The sequence below is a fragment of the Manis javanica genome, chromosome 4 (genome assembly GCF_040802235.1).
Source record: "Manis javanica isolate MJ-LG chromosome 4, MJ_LKY, whole genome shotgun sequence".
Taxonomy (NCBI): domain Eukaryota; kingdom Metazoa; phylum Chordata; class Mammalia; order Pholidota; family Manidae; genus Manis; species Manis javanica.
This window is the reverse complement of record NC_133159.1, coordinates 131,806,392-131,828,467: the sequence shown is the minus strand read 5'-3', so window position 1 is coordinate 131,828,467 and position 22,076 is coordinate 131,806,392. Positions and strand designations below refer to the sequence as shown.

Here is a 22,076-nt window from a genome sequence, read left to right as displayed (position 1 = left end):
AAATCAGCTCCTCTTCCTTTCTCAGAAGGTCCAGGGGCATAGGTCAGGGCTGGGCCTGGCCAGGAACTCACTGCTGTTCTGGATTGTCCTCTGGAATCCTCCTTAGAGGTGCCAGGGTCCGACTCCTACTTTGACCTTCCTCTGGGCCTGGCGTCTGCAGCTTCCCAACAGTGAGAGACCCAAGGTCGCCATCCCACCAAAGACCCAGTAGACCCCACACTCCTTTCATGCCCCAGAGCTCAGAGAAAGGACTTTGTTCAAACAGCAAAGAAAATGAAGGGAGGGCAGCTCTCCAAGGGCCCCTCCCAACGCTCCACCTCTGACTTCAGACCCCTTCTCTCCCTCCCTCCAGGTGCCGCTGGGACAGTGAAGAATCCACACTCTCACCCAGTTTGGGAGGTGTCCCACGGTATCCTGGCCCTGCTGGGCTGGCCCGAAGCTTTCTGTGTGACCCACGGCTGGGCACACACTCTCTTTGGTCTGGGACTGATGAGTGGCTGTGGCTTCAAGAAGAGGCTGTGTCCTCAACTAACTTGCAAGGCTGTGTGTGCTGGAGCCACATGGTTGGACTGACTACCAGCCCTAGATTTGGGCTGCAGGGCCCCTGGGTCTCAGGGAGAAGACAGCCCTCAGTGAGTGTGTGGGGAGAGCCTGGCCCGTCACCAGCTTGTGTGCTCCTGGGTAAGTCCCTGCCCTCCCCAGACCGTGGGGCCAGGGGGCTGGACTTTCCCACACAGCTTGTTGGGCAAGGCACTATCCACAGCTCTGGAGATCCAACAATTCCTGGACTGCACAGAAGGGAAGAGGTGGCCCAGGCCTCAGGGCGGCACTCCAGGCTCTGAGGCTCCCTGAAGGGCCTGGTGTGTGGGGACCACAGCCTTTCGGCTGGGCCTCCAACCTTGGGCATGCTGAACTCAATTTGGGAGAGCCAGGCACCCAGGTGGATGGTCACACTGGAGGACACTTCTGCTGCTTTGGGCTGGCCTCAGCCTGGATGTTTCCTGTTCAGGGATCATCCCGATAGGGAGCTGGCATCACCAGGGGTGAAGGCCCTGGTGGCAGCCACACACTACCTGTGCCCGCGGCTTGAGCAATTTGGGGGCTCCTTGCAGCCCCTGGAGCACCTCCCTGTCCAGTCCATCTCCTCAGACCCCCAGGAGCCAGGAACATACTCCTGCCCCAAGCTGGGCCATTTCCAGGGGCAGGGCCCAAAGGACTATTCCCAGAATCCATGGGGCAGTAGCCAGGGTTCTTGCTGCCAGAGGAAGCAGCCATCCACTGGCTTCCTGTCCCAGCGAATAGCTGGTGGAGGTTGAGGCCCATCGGGAGAGGCCAACACCAGAGCCACCTCTAGTCAAACATCTGCTGCTACTGCTCTCACGCACATTTCCACACAGCCCATTGCTTCCCTCAGCCTCTGACCACTTCCATACTCCCATCTGCACACACCTTGCCATCCTCAGAACCACACACCAGGGTGCAGCCATCAACTCCACGCCAGTCCCCTGGCCCCTTGTGGGGCTTATCACAGCTCCTCTGCCACCCACATTCCCTCCCTGCGCACTTGCTGTGATCAAGGTGGTTCTGGCCCAGGGGCCCCTTGAGGTCAGGAGACCTGAGCCGCCAGCTTAGACATGCTCTTTTCCCTGTAGTTGCTGGTGTGGCTTCAGTGGTGTTAAGCTAGTGAAATACCCACTCCCCACCAAGGTCTGGGGCTCCCCGAGGGGCCTAACAAGGGGTGAGACCCCTCAAAGACCACCTGGTCTCCACTCCCACCCCAGCCTCAATGGGGGCCCCAGCGATGTTTTCTTGTTGTACAAGAACCAGGTCCAAGTGTTGCATCCTCTTCCTTCCGGAAGCCAAACTGCTCCTTTATTTTTTAGAGCTGCTGATTGTGAATCTCAGAGTCTTAAGACAAAAACCAAATATATTCCTCTTGTAAATGAAGAAATAAACCTATTTAAATGATGCCCTGGTGGCTCCCACAGCAAAATAGCTGGGGGGTAGGGCGGCACAGGGAGTTGCTCCACCCATGCCCGTGTGGGTGGTCAGCACTGTACTGCGGGCACCTACCTGTGCCCACCTGGATGAACCCCAGGGCCCTGGACTTGGCCCACAATGCCTGGGAGCCAAGGCCCCAGCCCCATGAAGGCCAAGTGTGTTCTGGGCTGAGAAACAGGCCAGCCACAGAGCAGAGACGGGGCCCAGCCCAGGGCCAGGGGTCTCTGCACCCCTGGGACCACACGGGAAAGGACTCAGGTTGTGCATGCTGCAGGCCCCCTCCCAGCCCCCCACCAGAAGGTAGTACCTCAGAGAGTGGCTTGTTTATTAAAATCATGGTGAAAACAATAGGCTGTCTGTGGGGCCGGGGGGCGGGCAGGGCCTGCCTCAGGGCTTTCTCCCCTTCCTCAGCTGTGCTCTCCTCCTGCTGGCCCCACTCCGCAGGAGGCTGGGGCTCCTGGCGGCCAAAGACAATCTTGCCTTTTTGCGTGGCAGCGACTTGCCCGAGACTCCCTTTTTGGAGGGCTCCTTCAGATGCTGCTTTCTGCCAGCAGCCTCCACAGGGGACACAGGAGTAGCCCCGTTCTCCTGGGGCAGCTTCCGATTTTTCTTCTTCAGCTTTGGGGTCTTGGCAGGGGCGCTGGGGCTTGTAGTGGTGGGGGGCTCTGAGGTCACACTCTTGGTGGCAGGCGTCCCGTTCACTGGGGACTGGGCGGGGACCTTGCTTCTGACCCTTTTCCTCTTCTTCTTGCCTGTGCTGGGGGGCTGGGCCCCACTGGGGGCCTGGTTCCCGTTGGGCACTGCAGGCTTAGCAGCCTCCTCCTCAGCAGAACCCTCTAACTTGCGTTTCTTGCGCTTCTTGGTCTCAGGCAAGAATCCCTTTTTCTTCCGCTTTATGCTCATGGGGCTTGGTGTGGCACTGGGGATGTCCTTGGCATCCTTCTTCTCTGACTTGGGGCGCCTGGAAGTGAGTGAAATTAAGGGTAGGAGTGACCTGCACCCCTGCAGTCCTGTGAGATCCCAGCTGCCCCGAGGTCCCACAATGAGGCACACACAGCAGACCGTGTGTACTGTGGAGGTCTTTCCAGCCACTCCCCCAAGGTGTGGACCCTCCTCCCCAAACGTACTGGACACCAAGGACCCTCATGGCTTGCCAGTAGAGGTCGTAGAGGCGGCTGAACCCAGCGAAGGGCTCCCCCTGCGGCTGCCTGTGCTGCAGGTTTGACTGTTGGCTCTGCAGCACGCCCAGGATGGCGGTCAGGTCCACGGTCAGCCTCTGCAGGGGGTGGGAAGGCTGTGGCTGCAGTGGTGCAGGCCTCTCCCTGGCTCTTCGTCTCCAGCCCCACTGCCCAGTTACTACCTCTCCAGTGACTCCCACTCGCTCTTTTGGACGCTCACCTACCCCTGCCTAAAAGCCTCTCTCTCACCTTGGGAGGGAAAAAGAGCCCCAGATGCCATGTCCACTCCCTCCTTCCACAGCCAGAAGGCCCGAATGCCAATTCCTCACTTCCCACCTTGGCCTCCCCTCAGTGGCTCTGGCTACCCACCGCTGAGGGCACTGAACAATGACCTCAGGGCTGACAAATTCGTCTTCCCACCTCACTCTCCCTGCTGCATACTGAATGGGTTATTTCCAGAACACCCCTCTCCTGGCTTTTTATTACCTCTCTGAACTCTGCTTCTCAGGCCCGCCTACTCTTCTACAGGCCCTAGTCCAGACCCCATCCCCTCCCCTCCAGCACCCTCTTAGCAAGCTTGCCCCACACGCCCAGTGTCCATGCTAAGGACTCCCAGACCTTTCCCTCTATGTCAGACTCAGGGGAATCCACCCTCCGCCAAAGCTGCCTCCCAACACCCACCCTAATACCCATGAGCATCTCACACTCCACACACCCCAGCTCTCCAGGCATGGAAACCTGGGCTCCTAGCTGCCCACCGGGTACTTCTTCACCTGTTCCCATGATCTCCAGCCCTCCCGCCCCTCCTCAGCTCTCTGGAGAGCAGTGCACACCCTCTAACCCCAACCCTGGCCAGGCATGGGCATGGCATGCCCCATCTCCTGAGGCAAGTGCCTCCATCTACTGCTCTAACCAAATGAAAACAGCCCAGACTCCCCACCCTGGCATCTACAACCTTCCCACAGAGCTCTCGCCTGCCCCCAAGCCTTTGCTCAGACTGCTTCCTCTACCTGCCAGGTGACCTCACCTCATGATTAATGATCCTGAAGAGAGCGTTGAGCAGCTCCAAGGAGGACAGCTCCTTCTGTTGCTCCGACTTGGTCTGTGCCTTGCCCAGGGCATGCAGGTTCTAGGGAGAAGGTGGCCAGGCTGAGCCACTCTGGACAGCTGCCCAGAGCCTTCCCATCTCCCATAAGGGACTAAAACTCCACGAGAAGAAATGTTTCCTGGGCAACCCCAAGACCACCCCAAGGCTCAGGGTCCCAGTCATCTCCAGCCCTGGCTCCCAGAGAACCACTCCTAATGGGGGTATGGAGGGGAACTCGTGGCTCTTACCTCAGTGACCTTTGCCAGGACCTGGCCAATCAGCTGCTCCCACTCGGGGTCCTCAAAGCACAGTCTCAGCTCACGTGTCATCAGGGCCTTCTGGAGTAGGATGCAGGCCTGGACCTGGGGGTAGGGGCCATGTGGTCACCAGGAGCCTTGGTATGCTGGGCCAAGGCTTAGAGGACCACAGGGCAGCCCCAAGGGCTCTGGAAGAATGTGGGGCCCTTAAGGTCCTGATGACTGTAGGCTGCTTTGAGTCCAACCTGCCTAGACTATCGCCACCAAAGCTGGGCCTCAGCAATCTGCCTGTCTCCTTGTAGGCATGTGGGGGAACCAAGGCCTGGGGGGCTACACGGGCTCCCAGCTGGAAAGAGGTGGCAGGCTGAGGTAGTTCCTGGTCCTCTTACTGTAGCTCAGGGCTGTCTTCCTCTAGCCTCCCCAACTCCTGTCCTCTGTGCAGGTCAGAGGAGCCGGGGGCTCAGGCCTCATGGTAAATGGCTGCCACGGGAGCAAAGCTGGCAGTCCCCTCTCTCCCCTCCCCCTCCCCGGCCAGGTCAGCACTCCCGGGCCTCACAAACACCTGGCTAGAAGTGGACCACGCAGGCAATTCAGACAGCCTACCCAGGCTGGCATCTAGGAAGGCCTTACCTGATGGCGGGGCCGTGTCTGGCCTGTCACGTGCTGGACCACGATGGGGAGCAGGCTCTTACAGAGCGCCTAGGGAGGGAAGGACAGGGCTGTAAGGCAGGGGCTGGGCTGAGCAGAGGCCCCTAGTGGGCGGGCCAACTCCCACACTCACTGGGTGCCGGGAGAAGAGGCTGAGAAACATGGGAACGGCGAGTGGGCTGTTGCGCCTGGTCAGGAAGGAGGTCAGCGCTGATGAGTAGATCGGGGTCACAAGACTCAAATCCAAGCAGCTGGCAGCCTAGGCCACATGAGAGACTTGGTGTGATGCCAGGGAGAGGGGTGCTGGTATGGGAGTAGGGCCTGGGCTGCCTTCAGAAAGTTGAGTTGGGTCCCTGGGAAGTCGTGGCCTCAGCTCCCCATCTGTAAAATGGGCAGATGGTCCCAGCCTGCTGCCGGGGACCTACCCCTATCTATCAGCACTGGGTTTCTAGGCCGAGCCTTCCTTGGCCAGGGCCTTCTCACCCTGGAGCCCTTGGGCTTGGTGCTGGGGTCAGTGCTGGCTTTCTCCTTCTTCTGGGTCTTGGGGACAGGCCTGTCAGCGGTGCTGCCCTTGAGGACACGGAGCAGGTAGAGAGAGGCGTTGAAGTAGTAGAAGGAGATGGAGGAGTCAGCCTGGTGGCCAGCCTGCTGCACCAGCCGCTCCACCTGGGGGTACAGAGTCTCCACGTGGTTGCTGACATCATGGCAATAATGCCGAGAGCGGCACAGGTGGTGTCTGTGGGGTGGGAAAGGGCAGAGGTGGGTACAGGTTCTCTTTCCTCCTCTGCTCCCTGCCCAAGCAGAGCCTGCCCCAAGAGCAAGGACCCCGAGTCCTGTTTCACAGGTGGAGAGACAGGCATCTAGAGGAGAGAAGGGCTCTGACCACGGCTGCAGAGGCCAGGCCACCTGCAGATTTGCTCTGAAGATGAGCCAGCAAGGAAACTGGTGCCCTGGGCTGAGGCTGTACCACAGGCCAGACAGCCTTGACCTGGTCCACACTGCCTGTCTGCACCTGTCTCTTGAGGGACAGTGGCTTCCAGGCCCTTTGTGAAACAAGCCCAGGGTCTGTGTGCTCCAAATGCAGTGTGGCCCTGAAGAGCTGGGAACAGAGTGCGGACGGCAGGCAGCGCACTCAGTGAACTCCACCCAGCACAGGTGGCGGAGTGAGCCAGCCACGGAAGTGTGTCCCGGGGTAGGCATGAGATGGGCGGGGGTGCTGATCATCAGGTCCCCCCGCCCCTGGTGTATACTTGGCACCTCAAGTCTCTAGGCCTTTGTCTCCTGCACATCTGCCACCCCAGTTCCTTTGCTGGGCTCCCTGCTGTGTACAGCTGAGCCAGCTGCCTGTTTCACAGAAGGCAAACCAGATCCCCACCCCTGCTTCACTCTTGGTGAAAACGTTTCTGTGGTTCCGATACGGCTCCGTCAGGTCCCTGAGGCTTCTTACAGTCCAGCTCCTTCTGAACGCTCCTTCCTGTGTGTGCTCTGTTCCCCCAGCACTGCTGACACCTCCTAGGAGTCCTGCCCTGGAACCTCAACCCTGCCCCCCACCACTTTGTGCTCCACTGCCTCCTAGCCACTTCCTGCCATGGCCCCGTTGTCACTACTGGATGACCCATTCAGTAGTGGTTTCCCAGCTGCAGTGACCCGTGGGCAGGGATGGGACTGGGGCCCCGCAGACCACAGGCCTGGGGCAGTGAGTCCGCTGTGGAACTGTGGCTCCATGGCTCCGGCCCTTTCTAGCTGGGTCGCGTGAAGGCCCAGCGCCTGCCGTGCAGGTGCTCACGTGAAGATGCGGGCTGTCTTGTGCAGCAGGTCCTGCTCCTGCTTGCTGCTACTGTTGCGCATGCTGCGCCGGATGATGTTCAGCAGTGGCTCGAGCAGGTCCAGGACCAGGGGGTTCTCAGGCTGCTTGGTCACCAGCACCTCGATCAGGTCCAGGACCTGCGGCCAGGATGGGGATGCTCAGCCAAGTGTGGGAGTGTGTGCAGGGTGGGGAGGAGAGGGGCGACTGGACTGGGGGCGACGGTGGCGGCAGGGCTGGCTCCGCGCTCACCCGGATCTGGAAGTCCCGCCGGAGCATCTTCTCCTTTTGCAGCTTGTTTTTCTCGTCTCTCCGGGCCTGGATGCGCAGCTTCTGCTCGGCAAAGAGGCTGGAGAGGTTCTGGTCCAGGGCCATCATGGCCTCGTCACCCAGCTCCTCTTCGTTGTCATCCTCACTGTCCACTCCCCCCTGAGAGGCAGATGCCCAGTGAGCAGCCAGGCCTTGCGTGGACAGATGCAGACGCGCGAGGCCCTCCCGAGCCCCTGCTCACCAGTGCCTTTCCTGACTGTAGCACCGCCATCAGCTGCTCCCGGAAGCCCTGGTCCACGTACCCATCACGAGCCTCCTCATCGCTCTCCTCCTCATCGCTGCCCTCCTCGCTCTCGGAGTTTTTGTTGTCCTCGCTCTTGTCCTGTGGGTGGCCACTGTGTCACACCTCCTCACCACCAACAGCCTACCCACCCTGCCCTGCCTCCTGCTGGCAAGTACCTCCTCATTTTCCAGTTGCCTCTCACAATCGTCCATAACCACCACATTGTCATCCTCATCCTCGCTCTTGTCGGGGCTCAGCACCTGTGGGGACCCCCGGACAGCTGACCCCCCTGCCTCCTCAGACCACTGGGCCCCCCTGACTGCTTCCCCTGATGGGCCCTGTCCAGTCCTGGCCCAAAGGCCCCCATTTCAAGGAGGAAAATGGAACCCAGGAGAGAAGGCCACGCCTTCCAACGCCCACGGCTGGCACCTCCTCAGTGGACCCCAGACCCCTCAGACACCCTGGAATAGGCTTGCACAGCAGTGGTTTGAGTGAGGTCCCCACACCCCGTGGATCACTCTGAGGATGAGAAGTGACGTGGCAGCTCCAGGGCAGCCCGGTGCTTGAGGAGCCCCGTTCTGGTAGCCATTTCCCCCAAGGCTCCGACTTACGTTCAGGATTAGTTGCAGGGCATGTGGAGTCAGGTGGGAGCAGACGTGGCTGAACACGCTCCTGGCCACCTGGCGAATCAGGTGGCTGGGCTGGGCCAGGAGGGCCAGTAGGATCTCCACCAGCACTTCCACCCATGGCGGCTCCTGGGGGTCTGCAAGTGGGGAGAGGGCTAAGTCTAGATAGGGAACCACTGTCCCTTCCTGGTTCCTGTCATGCCAGGACATGCCCTGCCCCCCTCCCTGCCACAGGGACAATGACCCACTGGTGGCCTTGGAGCGGGTCCGGCGGGTCCTCTCCCCTAGGCTCTTCTTGATACAGGTCTGGATGTCACCCAGGATGTCACAGCTCTCTGCAGGGGACTGTGAACAGGACAGAAATCAGGAGCCAGGCCCCACTTCCAGCTTGTGCTGAGCCAGAGGGGCTAGCCCAGTGGGAGCAGCTGGCATCCAGAGGCCTGCAACACTCCAGCTCGCCCTGGCCAGTCATCATCACGTCCAGACTGGAGGAACCCAGCCAGACCCCAGGGGAAGCCCAAGCTGACCATCTTTTACAACTAATATGTGGGTACAGGATCTGAGACTCCTTGGGAAACACGCAGCCCAGCTTCTCCACTGATGCCCCGACAGACGGATGGTGCTGGGTCCAGTCCCAGCCTCCTGATTTGTAATCCCAGATTTTTCCTCCCACACCTGGCTCAACATTGTCACAAAAAACTAAGCAATAATTTTAACTAACTTAATCTAAACCAATTTTAAACCCATCTTGCTGGTATGTCTGGATTCATAACTACCAACCAGTGAGTTAAAAGGAGCCTCTTGAAAAGTCTGTGTGCCCTCTGGTCAGACTTCCCTCATAAAGCAGCAGGTAGCTTCAGTGTTTGGACCAGGTGTGGTAGAAAGAAGGCGAAAATAGTAGCCTTAAGGCGCTGGCCACGTCTGTCTCCAGCTCCCTGGCTGTGGCCAGACACCTTTCATCCAGGGTTTTGCTATACCCGTGGTCCAAGTCAAGCTCAGAGGTCCCAGGGTCTGGAGCAGGCTCTGATGTGTCCCAGTCACCCAGGCCCTGTTGCTACCAGGCCCAATTCCAAGGACTGGAAGGGGGCATTGTGGCCCAGCACTAGACACACAACTTGTCTATGGGTGGGTCTCAGAGTAGCTGATGTCTGGAAGCAAAACCACAGCTAAGAGGCCAGAAGAGAACTAAGAGTTCTGGTTTCCTCAGGCTACTTAAGATCTGAAGCAGTTCCCTAAAAGGCTCACAAGGTGAGAGGGAAAACCTCTGGCAAAATCAGAGATCCATCAAGGAAAAAAACTTTTTTGACAAGGGTCAAAAAAGTTGCTAACACTAAGCTTCAAACGCAGCCAAAGCTTCTTGGTGGAGAGAACAGAGAGGGAGACAAAGCTGGGTCGAGAGAACCCATTATTAGAAGGTGTGTGAGAGTGGTATTGTGACCATCACAGTGATGGAAACATGTATGCTGGGGAGCAATGGCAGAAAACCCACTGACCTCACCCCATTCCTCTGGACTCTAGGTGTGCAAGGGTTAAGTAAGAAAATCGGGACCCCCCTTCCTCACTGACTACCAGGAGACAGCAGCAGCGCCCCCATGTGTGACCGGTCTGCCCAGAGTAGAGAGCAGGAAGGACCCCCTCCAGGGAAGGCAGCACTTTATCCTTTATATCACCACCTCTGGCCAATAAAGCAACATGGAAACAATTGTGGAGGTCCTGTGGGACAGCGGAGTCGAAGCCCTATGTCTGAATTATCAGAATCCCAGCCAATAGCTGTGTGGCCTGGGGCAAGTTACTGCATCTGAATCTGTTACCCTATCTGTCAAACCAGGAAAAAGCATCTGCCTCAGAATGGCAGTAATTAGAAGTAAGTGATGCTGCACAGAGAGCTCAGGACAGCTGGTGCCCAGGGAGTGGATGAAGGTATTTTTCTTTGGTCTGTAAATCCACCCAGGAGCAGTCAGCCCAGGAAACATGCCTATCTTAACCCCCGAGGCCTTTCCTGGCCACCAGCACAGGCCCCAGCCTCTCAGGAGGAAGCCTGTTATGCCCAGGCCCCAGGGCCCTGACCCCCTTCCTTCCAGGCTATAGTACCTTGAAGAGGTGGATGGCCACCAGGAGCAGCAAGTGCTGAAAGGCAGTGGCCTTGGCCTTGGCCTTGGCCTCTGAGGAAAGGGCCTCTAGTTCCTTCAGAGTCTGCAACATCCTGGGGTGAGACGGGCATGCTTTCAGGTCACTGCTGCCATGCCGACCCAAGTGTCCCACCCATCCCTGGAAACCCCGCCCTCTCACCGGTCCCAGGTCTGGCGCTGCTGCGTGGTGAAGGGCGCCAGGGCAGTCACATTGCGACCATGGTTCAACAGCATGTCTGCAAACTGTATCAGGCGGTAGGTCCAGGACTGCTTGTCCTGGGTCTGCTCTGGTGCCTGCCTGAACTGTGTGCTGAGGGTCTGCAACAGGCTGGGTAAGGGCAGGGGTCAGGGTCACAGGTCACAGATCCACTCCCCCTCCCAACCACTGATCCCCCAAACTCACTGGGCCTCTGCAGTTGTTCCCAGCTTAGAACCAGCTGGAGGAAGCCAGCACCTCCAGACCACCTTCCCACCTGCTTGCCCACCCACAGGCCTCCCTGGGGCTGCCCACTGCCCACCTGAAGAAGGCACTGCTGACCACCTGCCGGGCCCGGCTGTCCAGGGGGAATGAGAACCGCTGCTCCGTCTCCAGGATCTTGGCCGTGGGTGTCTTTGTTTCAAAGAATGCATGGAAAAAACAAAACCTGGGGAGGGTGGGAGAGTAACCGGTGTTGCTTTGGTTGGCACCCCTCCTCGGATGGCACCACTGAGGGCCTGGTGGCTGGAGGAGAAGCCACTCTGGTGATGAGGGGGAGGGGGCACTTCCAGGTCTGAATCCCCAGCTAAATGCACGGCGGCCCGAAATGGGGACAGAACCAGGGTCCCTCCCTCGGAACCCAGGCAGACAGCAAGCTGTGCGGCCTGTGCCACGTCAGTGTCATTTCTGCAAACATGGACTGCCCCATCTTGGGATGATGGGGAGGGCCGAATGACCACCCGGCAGAGATGAGGCCAGGATTGAGGCTTCCCTGCCACCACTGATGTGCAAAGGCCAAGCCTCAGAGGACCTCGCAGCTCCACCTTTCCTGGGACCCTCCCTTTCCTGGGCTCCCAAAGAATTTCCATAAAGCCCCTCTACCTGAGGGGTCAAACGTTGCCAGTTCCCACTGATGAGCTGACTTCCAGGCATCTAATTCCAGGGAACCCAGACTACGACTTGGCAAGAGGCCTCCCACCCATGGGGAGTTGGGGTTCGCGCCTGTCTCACACCTGGCCACTTCTTCAACCAAGGCCTCCTCCTTCTCCACGTGCAAGTTGTCCACAATGCTGACCAGGCGAAGGATGATCCACTTCCGTAGCCGGAACATGGCTCGCTCAGGCCTGGCATGTATGCGGCAGGGTACAAGCCATTTAGAGAAGGCAAAATGGTACCCCTTTGCCCATCTTGGAGACAGGCAAACTGAGATCTCCCACCCCTTCTCATCAGCCTGGGAACAATGAGGAAAGAAGCCTTCCAAGGGCCACAGCTGGGCTTCCTCTCTCCACTCCCAGAACCATGACATTGTGAGGGAGGGTCCAGGTCTTGGGGCTGCCCAGTTCTGAATCCTGGGCCCCTCCCCTTCTCATCAGCCTGGGAACAATGAGGAAAGAAGCCTTCCAAGGGCCACAGCTGGGCTTCCTCTCTCCACTCCCAGAACCATGACATTGTGAGGGAGGGTCCAGGTCTTGGGGCTGCCCAGTTCTGAATCCTGGGCCCCTCCCCTTCTCATCAGCCTGGGAACAATGAGGAAAGAAGCCTTCCAAGGGCCACAGCTGGGCTTCCTCTCTCCACTCCCAGAACCATGACATTGTGAGGGAGGGTCCAGGTCTTGGGGCTGCCCAGTTCTGAATCCTGGGCCCCTCCCTGCCAGGCCCACTCACCCATGGAGCGAGGCTTCCTGGGCTTTCTTCTGGTTGGTGGTACTGAAGTCCACCAAAGAGTCCAGGTCGGGCTGGAGGAACATGTCCCGCAGCCAGGCCACATAGCCCTTGAGGGCTGGGGAACTCAGGAACCGCACAACCCGCCAGAAGGTAGGCATGACGGGGAGGCCCTGGTTGGTGATGGACGTGAAGGCCACCACCATGGCCAACTGCCGCTCGGGGTCGTCCCGGCAGCCTTCCAGGAAGGCACCCACATACTCATTCATCTCTGGAGCAAACTTGAACTGGTTTGGGAGCTGTAAGAGTCAGGCACAGCACTGGGGTCACCAGTTGGGCAGGGCCCAATAGCCTCACTGGCCTCTTCCACGACAGTTAAACTGAGGCACACCAGCCCCCTTACCCTGCTGCCCCGATGGTTCGGTCTGGCATCAAGGCCTGCCTCTGCCTGAGTGCTCCAGCCCCCAATTACCCTGGCCTCAGGGCCCCTCCTTCCACCTCTCACTGCACCAGGCAGGCTGTTTTCCAGGCTTGAGGCAGGGCAGAGCAGTGGCTCAGCATCCAGACTGAGCCACCAAACGGACCTGGGTTCCAATCTCACTCCTGCCAGCTCCTGGGTGTCACTGTGGGGCTCAGAACCTGACGCTTGTCCCATGGTGACTATGTGCGAAGCACCGCGTCACATGTTCTTGTGTGGCAGTTAACCCGATAGTCTTCACGACCAGCCTGGAAAGGTACTGCTCCTCATCTCAGACAAGGAGAGGCGGGTGCAGGGATGGGAAGCAGCCTGTGCAGGCCACACAGCTAGTAGGCAGTGGAGGCAGAACCGGAACCTGGCAGTCTGGTCCCTGACTGTTCTCTCAGCCACCACTTGATTCTCCTGCCACATGCATAGCTCAGGGTAGGGAGCACAGCTGTGCTCCAATGCTGATGACAAGACTGTTCTTATTATAACATCACCTGGGGTGGTGGGAGGTCTGGGTGAATTGCTGGCTGTACAAGCCTCTGCTGAGGGGCTGGGGGGCAGAAGGACTGACCCACCAAACTACACTCAGAGGGGAAGAAGTGTGTGGGGCCCAGGCAGCTCACTTTACCCAGAGGGAGGGGCACTCAGGTCCCAGGCCCCTCCCCCAGCAGCTGTGCTGGCCCATCCCAGGCAGGACTGCGGAGGCAGCCCACCCTCCTTCTGGGTAGGGAGCAGCCCGCTGCCTGGCTGTTTCTGGCTTTGGGGGCGGCACCCACCTTGGAAGTGACCATGTGCTCTCCGTAATGTCGGATCAGGTCTCCCTGCATCACGAGCTGCAGCTGCTCGTGGGACAGCAGGGGAAGGGCCGCACCAAGCAGGCGGAAACATAGGTAGCTGAGGGGTGCACGACAGAGACTGGTCAGAGCCCTCAGGTCCCCTGGTGGCCTCGGGACTGCCTGCTCATCCCCACTTAACAGACAGGCATCAGGGGACTGGGAAAGGACAAGCACCATGCAGACCTGGCAGGCCAGGAGTGCTTCTGCAGCAGGCCTTGTTCCACAACCTCCTTCCAGAACTGTAGGAACTTGTCCTCCTTCTGTGCTAGGCGCAGCAGGTCCAGCGCCACGGTGGGCAGCCTGCGCTCCTTCTTCACAGCAATGGCAGCCGTTTTCAGAACAGTCACCAGTCTGGGGAGGGGCACGAGGGGACTCAGGAGGCACCCACCAGACAGGGCCCAGGGCACCTGGGGTGGTAGGCACAGCCCTAGGCCGTTCCACACACCTGTGGACAGTCATGTGCAGGCCCACAGTCCCAAGGAGGGCCATCCACCCACCTCCCTCATACCTGGGCATGTTTTCAGTTGAGAATAGGTTGACTGATCCCATCAGCTTCTTGAGCTTCTCAGGTACCTTCTGCTGGGCCAAGAGGAAGAGCTCCAGGTGCTCAGGGGAGCTGAGAACCGAATTCATGTCGGGCTTGAGGACCTTTGGCAGGATCTCCTGCAGCATGGCCTCTGGGACCTAAGGTGGGGAGACGGGTTAAGGAAAGGTGACTTCCTCACAGCACCCTATGTCTCTCTCCTGTGATGCGAGCCCAGTAGACTGTTTCACATGCTGGGCTCCTGCAAGGCCCTTGGCACAGTCTGAGGTGGGACAGCCACAATCCACCTTGCTAGGCATCAGAATCATTGGAGCATATGTGATAAAAAGCTCAAATCCCCAAGTCCCAGGAAGCTGGGTTTTTAACAAACACCCACTGATGCTAACAGGCCTGGGGCTACCCTTTTAATTATTCCTCTTTTGTGTTTTTCAGAACTAGCCCCTTTCTTATACAAGGAGCCCTAAGTGAAGAGACAGGATTTGAATTCAGATCATTTTGGCTCTGTGGTCAGAGGTGTGTGGAAATCCCTGGTCTGGGATGTGCCCGTCCTTGCCTCTTCCTCAGGAGCAAAGAATTCAAGCCATTAGCCTCCCTTCATTTCCCAAGTAGGGCAGCAGGGGCCCCTAAGGGGCTTCCTCTGCCCAAAACAACAATGGCAAACATGTTTAAAGAACTTGCCATATGCCAGGCGTTGTTCTAGAACTGCACTGTCCAATATGGCAGCCACTAGCCACACATGGCTACTGAGCATTTGGAACATGTTAATCTGAATGGAGATGTGCTGTAAACTATACATTGAGATTTGGAGACTAACGTGACAAAAAGGACATAAGATACATCTGCAAGTTTTTACAATCAGTGGCACACATTAACTCGTGTGTCCTCCACATTTCTTTTATCAGGTAGTGCCACTTGTGTGCCCACAGCTGGTAAGCTCGCACCTCTGAGAGGATGTCCACCAAAGCCTTCTGGGGCTGCTCCTGTAAATGGTTGTGGTGCTGGGCCAGACCTTGCAGCAGTTTCACTGACTTCATCAGTGCCTCTGGGTCCTGGTACCCACAGAATGGGAGAGGGTATGAGTAGGGCATGCCATGGGCCCCCCCACTCTCAAGCCAGTCCACACGCCCCCTGTGCCCCCTCGGCTCTTACCTTCATCAGCCGGCCGGACTGAAAGAGGGCTAGTACCCCAAACAGGTTTGCAAAGAGAGCAGGTCTCATCATTGCCTAGAAAGTGATGCCAGCATGGGTGAGAAGGGCCCAAGTATTCCCCCCTGCCCCTTGGGGCTGCTGACCTCTCTGCGGCCACTAACTCTCTCACCTTCTTAACCTTCTGCAGGTCATGTCTCTCCTGTATCTGCTGCAGGATGCTGCACAAGGGGATGTCTTCGAAAGACTGTAACAGCTGCCAGGCGTTGTGGCAGGAGGGAGAGTGGTTCAGGGGAGTAGTGGCCCAGCTACATCCCAATGCACATCAACCTCCACTGGCTTCTCCCTTCAGCTACTGCCCGGAGGCTTGGGCCCCTGCTCTAGTCCCGGGGATGATTCAGAAGCTGCGCACCCCTCTCCGAGCACCGCTGATGGCACACTGCTGCTCCCAGGGGGCCCAATCTTGCCTCCCTGCCCCCCACGCTCACCCGGGGTTCAGAGAGCACCTCCTCTGGCCCCCAGGTTGCTGGCCTCTGTCCCACTCTATCCCCACAGGCTGCTCTGAGCTCTCCCAAGGCTGATCCTAAAGGACGGATCTTTGTCACCCTCCCAGTTGCTCAAGTTCCTCAGAGGTGGCCCGTAAACTGCTGAGGGCCCCTTGTGAGGAGACAGCCCTGAACCTTGTAAAATCCACCCCAAAGCTTACTAACCTCAGTAAGATGTAACTCAGAAGCTGGAAAACGCACCAACCATAAAGAAAACCTGGCCCACCCTCACTCCACCTGCCGGGCCTCCTCCCACAGGCCTCGCTCGTATACTTTCTCCACCTCCACCTGGGGCCACCCCAACTTCTCCCGCGGACCACTACCTCCTCCCTTGCGGCCTAGACATCTGCCCTCCGCACTCCACACCGTTTCGGCCAGCACAGTTGGACCCCTTCCAGGAACCACCACCTCACCTGGGCCAGGGCCAGACTGTAGCAAGGCCGGGCGGTTTCTCGCCCGACCCCGAGCCCAGTGATCAGACGCTTCAGGGCGTACTTCATCTCCGAACCCTGGGGAACCAAGCGCACCCTCCGGTCACCCAGTGGGAACCGTCCCGCACCGGCCCACCCCACCCTCGGACCGCGCTCAGGCCGGCATCCAAGTTCGCGACCACGCGCCCCCAGGCCCGACTCCTGGGGCCCGCCGCCTCATGTTTTGCGGGGCTCTCCGCAGCCCCGGGCCCCGCCACCATACCTCCGGCCTTGTGCGTAGATACTCCAGCAGCTTCTCCGTGGCCTCAAGCCGCGTCTCCTGCTGCGGCTTCGCAATGTCCCAGAAGAAGTCCAAAAACTCACGACTGTGCTTCAGCAAGCCCTGACGGTCGGCAGGTAGGGCGCCACCCTTCCTCGCCTCTGCCGGCGACGTAGGCTCACCGACGTCCTGGCTCTCCATCGCCGCCATGCTCTCCGAACACGTGGGCTCTGAAGAGGGCCTCTTCCAGGTCGGGTCGCGGCGCACGCGCACTGCATTGGGCTGGGGGGCGGGGCCTGGAGAGCGAGGCGGGGCCGGTCCTCTGGCTCTTAATCTGGGAGATCAGGAGTTTAGATTTCATTCTGAGTGTGATGGGAAGTCATTGAAGGGTTTTATGCTGGGCAAACCTTGATCTTATTTACATTTTTAAAAGTTTATTCTGATGCTGTGTGGGGAATGGACTTCAGGAGTGCATAGGTAGAAGGGGGGAGAACAGAGACCATGGTGGACTGGACCGAGGTAATATGACAGCAGGTCAGATTTGGCTAATAGGACCTGGTAGGGGGTGATGGATGTCAGGGGAGAGGAAAAGAGGGAGGGATACGAGGTCTGGGGTTAAATAACTGGCTAGATTGTGGTTTCATTTACCGAGCTGTGGAAAAATTTTCTTTGCAGGGGGTTGGGGGTGGGAGTGGAGGTGCTGGGATCAAAGTTCTATCAAATCAGAGATGGCTTTTACAATGGGCTGGGGAGGGGGTGCTCCTGGCTGCCCTGCATCTTGACTTGAGAAGCTCTTATAATCCAGAGAGACCCCAGTTCTCAGGAGGTCAGGGCCAACCCTGGTCTTTAAATTCCACACCCCCAGTTCTGGGCCCCTGTGTACCCAGCCCCCTGGGATGCTTCCTACTCACCCTCTCAACCCCTTCCTTGCTCTGCTGTCTGTTTTAGAAAGTGGGATTAAGATGTTTGCCTTGTACATATGGTGCCCAGGGAGGCAAAAGTGAACACAGCAAGGGGCTGCGGAGAGACACCAGCCTGGCTCTGCCTGTCTGGGTGTGGGTCTCCTGTGCTGCCTACTGGGGAAGCCCTAACACCAGGCACCTCAAAGGCTGATGGGAAACTAGCCGAGCAGCAGGAATGGCACATGGAACCCAGGAGACTAGATCTTTATTTTGTTTCCAGCCCAGTTGAGAGAGAGCAGCAGAGGGCATCCTGAAGGGGAGAATGGAGATGGTGGTGGTACCCCAGGCTCTGCCTGCCCTACCCGTGGGGCCCAGAGCCCAGGCAGGGGCTTGACATGCTACCCCCTGTCCTTCCCAGAGCTGGATCTGAACTCAGGGCTGGCCCCAGGCCCCAGTGCTCTTCCCTCATTATCCTCAGCTGAAATGAGAGCCAGAATTTGAGTCCAGGTAGCTGACCAGGCCAGAGGTTAAGGGCCTGAGCCAGCAGTGAGCACATAATTGATTTACTCTTTATGTCCTGCATTGCTGCTGGGCCTGCTCTGCCCCTGCCTCTAGACTTGAGACCTGCTCCTCCTTCCCCCCAACCGACACTGCTCCCCACTTAGAACCCCTGAAAGGGGCAGCAGCCATTGGGGACACTGTAGACATGGGCATGCTCTGCGTGGGCTGCCACCTGGAGCAGGGTCCCTTGGCCACAAATGCTGGGGCTTTCTGTTGGTCCTCGCTGGTCCTGCATCTGGGGCTTGGCCAGGTGGCTGAGCAGGGTGTGCGTCATGACACTGGCTACTGTGGGGGTTCCTGAAGCCACCAGCCCCAAAACACCGGCCTCTGTGTCATCTGGGCTGCCATGAAGGATGAGGGGGCAGGCCCAGGGACTAGGTGCAGAGTTGGCCACCAGGTTGCTGAGTAGAACACCGGTGCTTGGGGACAAGTGTCCAGAGCCAAAGGAGCCATTGAGCGAGGAGGTGAGAAGAAGCACAGAGCCACTGCTGTCCACAGTAGCCAGGACACTGCTCACAGGGGTCTCAGTAGCTTGTGGGAGCGGTGGGCAGGGGTCAGGGCTGGGTCCTTCGGAGTTGAGGGCTGCCTGCAGCAGGGCCAGCAGCTGTGGGCCCGCTGAGGGGCTGGGGGTGGTGAGCAGCATGCCCTGGGCCACAGGCAGTTGTAGTGCTGGTTCCAGGGTGGGCATGGGACCAGCTGAGGGTCCCTCCAGCCCCAGCTCTCTGGCCAGCAGCCTCAGTAGGGCGTCCCCAGCAGGGGCCAGGGGCAGGTCAACTGCTGACCTGTTCAGCACGGCTGCCAGTTTGGGGTTGGTGGCTCGGGCCCTTGGGCCCAGGGGGGTCCCATCAGTGTGACAAAGTAGTGGACAGAGGCCCTTTGTGCCCTCAGCTGCCAGAGCCCTGGCCAGGGGTGTGTCCACCAGGAAGCCCTCTTGAGCCAGGGTGGTGGGGCCCACCAGCAGGCGAGGCCAGGGCAGGCGGCCAAAGCGTGTGTGCAGCAAGTGCAGGGTAGGCAGAGCTGAGGGCAGCCCCAGGCCAGGAGCCAGGGTCTGCACTGGGCCTGATGTCAGGGCGGTTGAATTGCCTGAAGAGCTGTTGTAGAAGAGGCCCCAGAACATGGCACCTGGAGGAGACAGAGGGTCACACAGTGGTCAGGGACACTGACTGGGATCAGGGTCACTCTGTAGTGGTCACTGACTGAGCCTGGAGTGAGGAGTTACTCTCCAGGCCTGGAGATGAGGCCAATAACCAGACCTGGGGTCCCAGTCATATGGACCTGGTACCAAAGGGTCACCGTCTAGCACTGGGGCTCCTGCCCAAGTCCTAGGTGCAGCTCACTAAGCAGCCCTGAGGTCAGGGCCACTGGCTGCCTGAGTCCTCAGTCACTGCCCAGGCCTGGGGTTGGAGTTACTGTGTAGGGCTGTGGGTAACTGACCTAGCCCTGTGGCGTGAGGATGCACCACGGCCAGACACAACGCTGCTCCAACTCCCGCATCCACGACATTGCCCCCGGCAACAAGCAGCTCTTGGCCCAGGTGGGAGCAGGTGGCTGCAGCAAGAAAGGGACCATCATGGGGAGGGGCCTGGGACCAGCAATCTGGTCCCCTCCTCTGCCTGAGCTCTTCTGACCTGCAGGGCTGATGATGGCACCGTGGTGGTATACACCTGGGTGGTGGGAGTGCCCGCTGGGTGGAGGCACCACTGAGTCTGAGGTTCCTGTAGCGCCACCCCCAGCGTGGAGTTGCCTTGCAGCCAGAGAGAAACCAACAGCCAGCAGCAGCAGGGCGCTGACTAATCGGGCCCAGGTGCCAGGCAGGCCACCAACCTCGTTCCTGCAGAGAGGGGGTGTCCTGAGCCACAGCGGGGGCAGGGGGACATCCAAGAGCTCCAAGAGAACCCAGGGAATATTTCTCAAAAGGTTTGGTCCTGCTTGCAGGAAAAGTACAGTTTGCCAAGAAGAAAGGCCCTTGGCAGAGGGTGCAGCATGGACAGGAACAGGGAGATGGGAGGGAGCTTGGGAAAACTGAAGGCAGGAAGGTAGGGAGTTTCGGGAGGAGGTTGGAGAGAAAGGGTTGAGCCAGTGGGGAGGCAGCCTTGGGGGGCCTGGCAGGTTTGTGCAGTAGGGTCCAGCCAGGTGCAGCCAGGCTCTAACCTGCCCAGCAGGTGCCTCCTGCACCAAGGGTGGTGGTGGTGGCTGGGAGCCTTTGACAGAGCAGATGGTGGGCTGGCTTGGTAGAAATGTCCCTTTAGATGCACAGATCTTGGGTTGACTGGTGCAGGCCAGGTCTGGGGCTGTAGCCCAGGTTCCCTCCATTCAACCAGAAAGTTCCTGGAGCTGAGCCAAGCAGTGGGTTTTCTGGCCCACTTTGGAACTCCCAGGGGGAGGGCCTTGCCGCCTCGACTTCAGGCCTGAGTTGCCGGGTGCCCAGACCCCTTCCTGACTCACCGGGGGGATTCCTGAGGCCTCCAGGGGTCTGGAATCAGCGGCTCTGATGTCTCCTCTCCTTCCTCCTCAGACTCCAAGTTCGGCTCCCAGAGCAGCAGCTTCTGGTAGATCACAGGTCCTGCTGTGGTTTCCATGGCCGCACCGTGCCTGCCCCAGCCCTCCTAGTTGCCAGCCTCCAGCTGAGCCTCAGTCCTCGCCTGGGCTTGGCTCCTGGGAGGTGGAAGAAGCCTTGGGGAAGGGTGGTGTGGAATCTAGAACAGGTCTGGGCAGGGCATGGGGCCAGGGAGGTGCGTGTGAGCCTGTACCATTAGGGCACAGGGCTCTAGGGGCTCCGACGGCAGGGGACTCTGTCAGGGAACACAGCTCCGTGAGGAGGGAGGAGCCCAGCCCTAAGGCTACAGCCACAGCCCTGGACTCAGGACTTCCACTGTCCCCTGCCTTTAGGGGTAGTACCCCATGGACCACCTGGCCTGGTCGGGACTCTAGGGATGGTGGAGTTTGAATTAGAACTACAGTTACATTGTAGCTTGCATCAGGGCTCAGCATGTGACTGGGTTCCAGTATGGGGGTGTCTGGTCTCCATCCGCGGTCAGGGCTGGGTTTCCCTGTCTGGGGAGCAACTTCCTGCGTGCTGAAGGTAGTACTCTGGGCATGTCATGTTGGCTCTTGTCCAGCAGGTGGCGCCACAGACCGCTTGGGGAGCAGCAGCCTGGAAACTGAGTTTCCAAGTTCATCACTACCTATTACTGTGCGACAAAATCACACAATCCCAAAGATGTTGCAGGACAAGTTATGGTCTCCAGTCTCCTCTGTTCTCTAGTCATCTCTTTGCCAATCACTCTCTGCAACTTCAAACCTTCTCCATCTCCTCTGCCCTAAACCGCGAGCCCTCCGGCTCCCACTCTCAGCGGATTATCTTGCCTCCTATTTCACTAGGCAAATCAAGGCTGTCACTAGGAGGCTCCCAAACCCTCTCCCAACCACAAACCCGCCTTCCACACTGCTCTCTCCTCCCCCACTGCAGTGGAAAAGCTATTCCCTGCCTCTGGTTCAGCCCCACACCTCCCACCTCTTGCCTTCTGCTTCCCCAGGGACCTCGCACTCTCATGGACCCCGTCTCTCCTGCAGCTTCACATCTTCACTGCTGGTTCCTTCTTGACCACATTTAAACAGGGCCAAGTCCTCAGAAATTCCTCTCCCAGGTAGACACCCAACAGACATGTACCAGAATGTCCACAGCTGCATTCATGGGAATGGCCCCACATTGGGAAGTGCCCACCCAGCCATGATCAATGGAACGAGTTGGGTGGTCGCACAATGGAATGCTCTGCAGCAGTGAGGATCTGGGATCTACTGGGGTATGCAGCCATATGGCCCACTCTGAGGGGCTTGGCAGGTTCGTAAGATGGATCTTACAAACACAGGATGAGAGAAGCCAGACAGCAGACACAGAAGAGCACATACTATTTGCTTCCATTTACTTAGAGTACAAGAACAGGTAAGACTAGTCTGTGCCGTTAGAGGTGAGACAGTGACTACTGGAGGCACCAGAGGGCTTCAGGAGGCTGGTGATGTTCTGTTTCTTTATCTGATATTACTTGCATGAGTGTGCTGATTGTGAATGTATGCACTTATGCATTTATGATGTATATGCTTTTCAAGAAGTATATTGTGTTTCTACGAAAAGTTAAAAAAAAAAAGCTCACATACTTTCTACATTGAAACAACCACCAGAAAAATCATCCTTTAATCCCACATGGCTCTCCAGCCACTTCCCTTTGTCTCTGCCTCTTCCCAAGCA

General features: G+C 58.5%; 3 protein-coding genes across 8 annotated transcripts in view; 1 reads left to right on the top strand and 2 right to left on the bottom strand.

Moving 5' to 3' along the window:
• SPNS2 (SPNS lysolipid transporter 2, sphingosine-1-phosphate) overlaps positions 1-1,969 on the top strand; it is a 35,227-nt gene extending 33,258 nt beyond the window's left edge. For all 3 annotated transcript variants that reach the window (XR_012130533.1, XR_012130532.1, XM_073234984.1), the window contains exon 13: positions 353-1,969. The gene's annotated coding sequence lies outside the window, so the exon portion shown is untranslated. The remainder of the gene's footprint in view (positions 1-352) is intronic.
• Positions 1,970-2,309: 340 nt separating this feature from the next.
• On the bottom strand, positions 2,310-16,627 carry MYBBP1A (MYB binding protein 1a). 3 transcript variants are annotated; one of them, XM_073234982.1, is made up of 26 exons: positions 16,371-16,627; positions 16,091-16,186; positions 15,305-15,388; positions 15,136-15,210; positions 14,928-15,035; positions 13,951-14,126; positions 13,626-13,793; positions 13,383-13,500; positions 12,144-12,439; positions 11,493-11,603; positions 10,802-10,927; positions 10,444-10,611; positions 10,246-10,357; positions 8,403-8,499; positions 8,140-8,291; positions 7,705-7,788; positions 7,487-7,627; positions 7,228-7,404; positions 6,958-7,115; positions 5,655-5,907; positions 5,305-5,430; positions 5,154-5,222; positions 4,515-4,628; positions 4,207-4,308; positions 3,156-3,277; positions 2,310-2,962 (listed from the first exon to the last, which is right to left on the bottom strand). In XM_073234982.1, the coding sequence occupies exons 1-26, from the start codon at positions 16,575-16,577 to the stop codon at positions 2,389-2,391; spliced, it is 4,014 nt and encodes a 1,337-aa protein (XP_073091083.1). In that variant the 5' UTR covers positions 16,578-16,627; the 3' UTR covers positions 2,310-2,388. The 3 variants fall into 3 exon arrangements, with proteins under 3 accessions (XP_073091083.1, XP_017510510.3, XP_073091084.1); XM_017655021.3 differs by having other exon boundaries at positions 3,129-3,277; positions 16,371-16,624; XM_073234983.1 differs by lacking the exon at positions 5,305-5,430 and having other exon boundaries at positions 3,129-3,277; positions 16,371-16,626.
• An 890-nt stretch (positions 16,628-17,517) lies between these two features.
• GGT6 (gamma-glutamyltransferase 6) lies at positions 17,518-21,433 on the bottom strand. 2 transcript variants are annotated; one of them, XM_017655023.3, is made up of 4 exons: positions 20,276-21,426; positions 19,459-19,661; positions 19,265-19,378; positions 17,518-18,952 (listed from the first exon to the last, which is right to left on the bottom strand). In XM_017655023.3, exons 1-4 carry the CDS (start codon positions 20,407-20,409, stop codon positions 17,931-17,933), a joined length of 1,473 nt encoding a protein of 490 aa, XP_017510512.1. In that variant the 5' UTR covers positions 20,410-21,426; the 3' UTR covers positions 17,518-17,930. The 2 variants fall into 2 exon arrangements, with proteins under 2 accessions (XP_017510512.1, XP_017510513.3); XM_017655024.3 differs by having other exon boundaries at positions 17,958-18,353; positions 20,276-21,433.
• Between the last annotated feature and the right edge of the window lie 643 nt (positions 21,434-22,076).

Bases quoted from the DNA above. Each gene is read 5' to 3' on its own strand.
- MYBBP1A (XM_017655021.3), bottom strand. From the start codon at position 16,577: ATGGCGGCGATGGAGAGCCAGGACGTCGGTGAGCCTACGTCGCCGGCA. The intron at 10,612-10,801 runs GTGGGCAGTGGG...GCCCTTACCCAG, and splicing joins GTCAGCAGTGCCTTCTTCAG to CCTGTTGCAGACCCTCAGCA. The intron at 8,292-8,402 runs GTGGGTCATTGT...CCCCACTTGCAG, and splicing joins GACCCGCTCCAAGGCCACCA to ACCCCCAGGAGCCGCCATGG.
- GGT6 (XM_017655023.3), bottom strand. From the start codon at position 20,409: ATGGAAACCACAGCAGGACCTGTGATCTACCAGAAGCTGCTGCTCTGG. The intron at 19,662-20,275 runs GTGAGTCAGGAA...CCCTCTCTGCAG, and splicing joins AGGCCTCAGGAATCCCCCCG to GAACGAGGTTGGTGGCCTGC. The intron at 18,953-19,264 runs GTCAGTTACCCA...TGTCTCCTCCAG, and splicing joins TCCTCACGCCACAGGGCTAG to GTGCCATGTTCTGGGGCCTC.